Raw genomic sequence first — 7,099 nt, 5'->3', positions numbered from 1 at the left:
TCGATGGTTTGGAAATCCTGATGATCTGACAAGCATAACCAAAAAAAAAACCTGATGTTATTCTAGAATTACCCAGTAGACTGAACAGGGGAGAACACACAAGTCTATAAGGAGCAGAAAGAAAGGTAAAAAGTCTATGCGTGACCAAAATTTGATGTGTCTAATTTTTCAACCTCAGAGGTTTTCCAGTCAAAGTTATTTGACCGGAGAATCAATTTCACAGTAATAATTCCTGTAAAATGCTACAGCCCGCTTCATGCCTGAAATTGTTCTATATAGTATACAGGCAGCCACAAAGCCATCTTCGTGGTTTACTCTTTCTAATAGGGTGCCTGTTCTCTTTGATTGTTAGAAGGTGGGGGTCTGCTATCTGTGTGACTATGTAGAACAAATCACAAGCAGAAATGGGGCACAAACAGCCTCAAGGTGCCTGCAATGTTTCATTGGGGTTGATAATATTACTAAAATAATCCAGAAATTCTGAAAATCTGGCCCCAACCCTATTCTGTGCTTGTCATATCATTTGATTTTACAACTTTGATAATTACTATAGAATAATAAGTTGCATAATTAACACCAATATCTCAACTCCCATCTTTAGTTTTATTGGGTATTATTGATCAGTTTGTCTTGTACATATTCACTTTTTCCTGGAGGGGAACAGTAGAAATGTCCTCTTAGAGCACTATTTTGCATATATTACCTAATAATTTATGACAGCCTTGTCTAGTGTATAAACAGCATATTACTTCAAAATGGTAATGGAAGGTATTTGGGCATATCTTCTATTTAATATTGGGAATATATAGATATGGCTAAAACTCAACTTATAGGGGTTGGTGCTAAGTAACTAAAATGAGGGAATTCTGCCCTTTGTGAATATGAGACTGACCTGTATGAAGGTCTTTGATGGGTCTTGTCTTTACCATAGTAAACCGTTACTGCAGCAGTGGTGTAAAAATTTTACAACATTCTTTAAAACAAGACATACCCTGGGCCCTGCATCAACAAATGCTGGCATAGTGGTTTTGCGTTCTTTTGACCCACACGTCCATCATTTCTTATTAATGTTTGCATATAAGTCTGCTTCCAGGGCCATTTTATCAAAAGTACGTGTGTTTGTCTCAGCTCTCACTTTTTCCCGGATATTAAAGGAAGCCCTGGCCACCGAGCGCGCATTATCCATCACTGTCTGTTTCTCCTTAAACATTTGTTCACTGCGCTCTAGCTTCTTTTCTATGGACATAAGAAGTTCCTGTCTTTTCATGTCCTCATTCTGCAGTACTTTTTGCCGATTTTCCCTCTGGATTTTTTCCTTTTCTACGCGAATTTCCACTGCTTTCCTTGCTTTGTGTTGCACAACCTCATCAGCTATCTGACTTGCATGCTGCGACCTTCTCTTTGCAGTCTTGGCCAGTTCTATCAAATGCTCTGTGCGCTCTTTCTCTTTCTTTTCTGCTGCCTGCTTTGCCCGGTGGGTTTGCTGCTCTTCCCTCTGTGCTCTAGTCTTCAATTCCTGGTTCCTTTTTACAAGTAACTGTTCCACATTTCCCTGTGTCTTATGCAGATTTTTCTCAAGTGCCTTCCTTCGCTCCTCAGTATCAGACTCCTCTTTCTGCGCTAACTCCTGAAGAAGTGCTTGGTGCTTAATTTTCTCTATTTTGTTCTGCAGTATTTTGTTAACCTGCAGCTGCTGGGATCTCTCCTGTTTTTTATTTTTGGCTACCAGGTACTTTTCTTCTAGCAAATCATCATTTGACTCTAGAGCATCATTCTTCTTTAGCTGTTTGGACTTTTGACTTTTTATTTGGCTGGTGTTTTTTTGCTTACTTTCCACATTTCCACCTTTCCCTGTACTTTGCTTTGCCATCTCTGCAGAAGTCAGCTCATCTAAAGACATTTTGCTACGCCTGTTTCTGACATGAGAATCAAACATTCTTTGACCATGTAATATTGTTCGTTGTCTTTCTCTTTCTTCCAGCTCCTTTCTAAAATCTGAGCTCTTCCTTTGGGTTTCCCACTGTAAGTGAGCCCAGTAACGCTGCTCTTTCCTGATATTTTCTTCCTCATGCTTGGCAATCATAATTGCTGCAATCTTCTTGTCTCTTGGAGGTAATTCGTGGATCCCTTTTTTGTTTACCTCCTTAACCATTTTTTCAACCTTCTTTGTTGTTTGGGATGAATGGCTAAGATCCCCAAGACTGAAACTCCGACCCATGAGGGAATTAACAGTATCCAAAGTCATGGATTTTGGAATAAATTGTGCTGTTTTGCCTCGTAAACTGTCTCCACTGTAAGAAGAGGTCATGGATTCTGAGGATGTTCTACCAGAGGCATCTCTCATTTTTTGCAGGGAGTCCAGAGACAGACTTTTATTTTTCCTTGGGACTGGATGAGCAAGATCCTTCGTCACTGATTCAGTACTGCTCTGTGTATCATCAGATTGGGAGCTATTGCTCTTTTGAGTCTTGGGTACTAAGGCAGGATACCTTTTGGGCTGTGATGGTTTGCCTCTTTGAGTAGGGTTGGAAAGTAAAGATTTAGATCTATCACTATCTTTGGAAAGATGTGTGTTGCTTCTTTGGGAACCAGTGCTGGATGAAGTGTCATATCTCTTAGATGCTGGGGGTGTTGAAAGCTCAGCCCGAGATGACCCTTTTGAGCTACATGGGGAGCCAAGATTGCTGCTTAACACTAATGGTAGAATCCTTCTCTTTTCTTGACGGATAATCCTTTCTCTCTCCTCCCTGCACATTTTCAGCTTTCTCTGTCTTTCTATTTCATAAACTTCACAAAGACCAGTAGCTACTCGCATGGATCGTCCTGGAGCTTCTCTCACTAGATCAGATAGACTTCTAGATAAAAGTTCTACTGGTTTTACCATACATCGAGCACAGGCCTCCAAGGAGCGGGGACTGGTCAGCACATAGCGACTTCCTTCTGCTTCTGAACATTCAAAGCTATAAAGGTCCAAGTGTAACATAGGGGAATGCTCTCTTTGTCGTACAGATGCCCCTCCTGAGGCCTCCTCTCCTCCTGGGTCTTCTGTGGGTTCAGCCATCATCATACCTGATAGAAAGAGACAAGATAAATTTTTACAAGCAAATATTAAACTGCAGGACTTCTAAAGCTGTAATAAAGCCTGCATTTAAATTGCATCTTCAAATTCTAAATACGTATTTGGGAACTTATGCACCATCACACAGTCTGCTGGTAGAATGTCATATTTATGTAAAGAGGCGCCATAATATCATTGTCAACGCACTGCAAATGAGAAAAAAATTATCAATATTCATCAAGATTATCTCACTCAAGATTATAATTATACAGCACATTTATACAGCACTTCATTCAAGCTACTTTTATATTTCTAATGTTATTTATTGAATATGAATAAATATATATATATATATATATATATACACACATATATTATATATATATATATATATATATATATATATATATATATATATATATATATATATATAAATATAACATTTATTTTAATTATTTTATTATTTTGCAACACTAATAGCAGGGCACAAACATTTGCACAGAGAAAAACAAATCCACCTCAAACCCACCCCCTGAATGGAAGGGTGGAAAAAAGAACAAAAAAACAAATGAAAAAAATTAATTAATTACTAATTACTAAATTCCCCAATAATTGTATTTGCGTTTATCGCTAAAGCTTAGTTTCTTCAACCATATATCCCAAATACAAAGCCAGTCACTTATTTTCTTTTTAGCTCTATAAGACCCAACTTCCAGATACATGGACAAGATGACAAGTGAATATATAAATCTTTATATCAGTAGGCATAGGAATGTCAAAGACTTTGGACATAGTACCTATTACCTCCTCCTAATAAATAAAAATCTTGGGACAACACCACATTCAGTGGATCCAATCTGCTTCTGCCCCCAAACATTTTTGATACTTATTAGAATCCCTTTTACCTATTTGTAAGGGAATTTTAAAATAATAAAGTCTATAGGGGGGAATTCACAAAAACTGTCTTTATTGTCCATAGTAACTAATCACAGCACAACTTTAATTTCTTATAGTGCTTTAGAAAAATGAAATCTGTGCTGTGATTGGTTGCTACGGGCAATAAAGACAGTTTTTCTGTTACAGTGTTCATGAATCTCGCCCTATGTGTTATCATAATCTGTATGATTATATAAGAATTATTTGGTAAAAACTTGGTTGGATATTCATAAATTGTTAACCAATGTTACTTAGAAATTTTAACTCGATCCTTAGACCGTTTGGTCTGTGGCCTAGGTGATGATTTTATGACTATATATCCTAATAGTTTACTGTATAAAACCCATATTTAGACCAATGCAATATATAGTATGTCCCCATTCCAGGGGATTTCTAACATGTAAACTATGATTCTAAAAGGGTTGTACTTGAAACAGAGTGGTTTGGATTTGCGTAGGCGAACTGGGTGAGAATTTTGGATGAGACACCTGACATTCAATAGAGAAAAAGAGGGTTGGATCCAGCATGGACTGTAGATAAAATGGAACGAAGTTCCAAGTTTAATGGACAAAAAATTAGTTAAAAATCAGGACATTGGTTGAAGTGTGGAATCCTGGGGTGTGAGGAAAAATATCGGTGATGTAGAAAGCCTACGCTGCAAGCGTCCTTAGTCATGGCCTGACATTCAACTTGGTGTCTCTATAATAACACATTAGCTTTATCATATGGGTCATTATGGTTACCGGAATACCAAATATGTATATATTTTTTTGTAATATTTATTTAATAAAAAGTGTTTATTTAAATCAAATTGTATTTATTCTATTTTTCAAATGTGCAACTATATTTTTTATATACGTAATATCTATTTCATTTTGTTTAACTTTTTTTGTCAGAAAAGGAGACTTTAACTTTTGATTTGTCTTTCTTAACTGTAGTGTACTGGAATATCTGTATATTCCCAAACATAAGTACCTGTGCCTATAAATTACCTAACAGGTATAACAGCCCTGGGGGCCTTACTTAGACCCTGGGCTGTCAGCTTATCCTTCAGGTTAAGCTGGCGATCAAGCACGCTCCCTTTGTTTATACTACTTTGATGCCGTGATTAAGATTGGCCAAAACTCTATATTCTTCAGTGTTAAAAATGATAAAAATTGCATAAATACTTTAATAAATCTGTCCTTTGTTTATGTATAGTAAAATCATCTTTTTCTGCTAGATTTTTTATCTAAGTAAAAGAATTAGCAAGAAATATTACCTTTTAGGGCAAACTCTGGATCAAACTTCTATGAAATTTTTTTAATAACTTACGTAGTCTAGCTGATGTTATATGGTGTTAAATGGAGTGTGCCAGAATCGGCAATTATCACTTATTCACTTATTCAAGTGAATAGGAGCAGAGCTGCAGTAACCCAGCCATTTAAGTAACGCGTGCTAAGAATAGTTAAATGGTGTCTGATCCTGAAGGCTCAAAACGGCCTGGTCCTGAACCGGTTAGTGATTGCTTTGCAAGTGATTCCCTAATATATTTTATTATTGTGATTACTTCACAGAATTTTGAACTACCCACTGCCACCTGTGGGCACTATCAACAGTACAGGTGCTGTTTATGGCAGCCTGTATTCCGTGGATGTACTTCTAACAAAATCTATCCTGATGAGCCTGTAACAGTAATTATTCAGATAGCATTATATTAAGGGATTGCTTGAATTGCAATTCCATAGTATGATTCTTGCGGCTCGGCTTCACTTTAAGGGTAACTATAAGAGAAGATAATTACATTTTTATCCATGCCAACCTTCACATATGATTGGCAGGTGCCCAATTCAGGTTCCTGACAGTAGATTTGGACAAAAAATACAATGCATATAAATGGCATAGGGGGTCTGTATATATAGTGGCAGCAATAATTCCATATATATATATCCATGTATATATATATTCGTTTGTATATATATATATATATATATATATATATAAAGACTTACTGATATACACAGCAGCTAGGAGCCAACTCTCAACTTGTCATTTCTTCTGTCCATCACCTTGTCCTTATACCAGTTTATTTTCTACCTCTGCCAGATGCTTGACTAATCCCCAGTAGTTCTGTGAGAGAGAGATCAATGCTGGATGGATGGGGAAATGAAGGAGGAGGACTCGGAAGCCCATGCCTGCTTGTGAAGTAGCATCACACTCCAATCAATAAAATCCACGATATAAAGATCACAATTCCTAGTATCCCAAAGATTCCTCTTGTTATTGGTAACATTGTAAATCTATTCACAAGGAGATACAGGACTATACATGGTACTGATGGATGCAGGTTTTATACATGAAAAATATATATGTATATATATATACACACACCAAGGGTAAACTATGACAATACGATGAGTGTGACATTCAATCACATCATGGAATATTTCCATTTACCTTCATCTCCCACTTCAAGATCACGGGTGTGTTTAGCACAGAGAGATTTCAGCACCAGGGCAGTGGACAGCGACTAGATAGCAGGAAGAGGCGGGTGTAAAGAACAGCCAGTGATCAGCAGAGGAGGGAGGGGGCGAGCGCAGGGAACAGCTGGTGGGAGAGGAAGAGTCAGAAATCTCCAGGAGTGGAAGCTTGCATGAAAAAAAAACACAGAGGTAGGAGAGAGACGGTGCAGGGAACAGCCACTGTATGGAGAGGAGGGAGGGTAAAGCAATGATTAGCATTGCCATAAAGAGGTAGGACACAAGCAATGCTCCAGCAGTGTACATATAGTGGAAACAGCTGTGTCTAGTTCATTGGGAGGAGACAGCCATGGATGCATTAACTGGCAGCAGGCACAGCTGTCAGGAAAAATGGGGCACCTGCCTCCTGTTAAGTTTCATAGCTATATCTGCTATATCTGTCATTTTTCAAAGTGCTAAAGAACGAACCTGCCTACACTGACACAGCTACTATTCCTAAAAATGCAGCCTGGGAAGATGGACAATATGGCCAAATATATGTGGACACCCTTCCTGGTTGTTGAGTTCAGGTAATTCTGCCACACCCATTGCAAACAGGTGCATAAAATCAAGCACACAGCCGTGCAATCTCCATAGACAAACATTT

At 37.9% G+C, this 7,099-nt stretch overlaps 1 protein-coding gene across 1 annotated transcript; it reads right to left on the bottom strand.

The window, feature by feature from the left end:
• Nucleotides 1-582: 582 nt before the first annotated feature.
• Nucleotides 583-6,580, bottom strand: CCDC177 (coiled-coil domain containing 177). The gene is made up of 2 exons (XM_075843604.1): nt 6,431-6,580; nt 583-3,069 (listed from the first exon to the last, which is right to left on the bottom strand). The coding sequence occupies exon 2, from the start codon at nt 3,065-3,067 to the stop codon at nt 1,055-1,057; it is 2,013 nt and encodes a 670-aa protein (XP_075699719.1). The 5' UTR covers nt 3,068-3,069; nt 6,431-6,580; the 3' UTR covers nt 583-1,054.
• Between the last annotated feature and the right edge of the window lie 519 nt (nt 6,581-7,099).

The sequence above is a fragment of the Rhinoderma darwinii genome, chromosome 12 (genome assembly GCF_050947455.1).
Source record: "Rhinoderma darwinii isolate aRhiDar2 chromosome 12, aRhiDar2.hap1, whole genome shotgun sequence".
Taxonomy (NCBI): Eukaryota; Metazoa; Chordata; class Amphibia; order Anura; family Rhinodermatidae; genus Rhinoderma; species Rhinoderma darwinii.
This window is presented reverse-complemented; position numbering and strand designations above follow the sequence as displayed.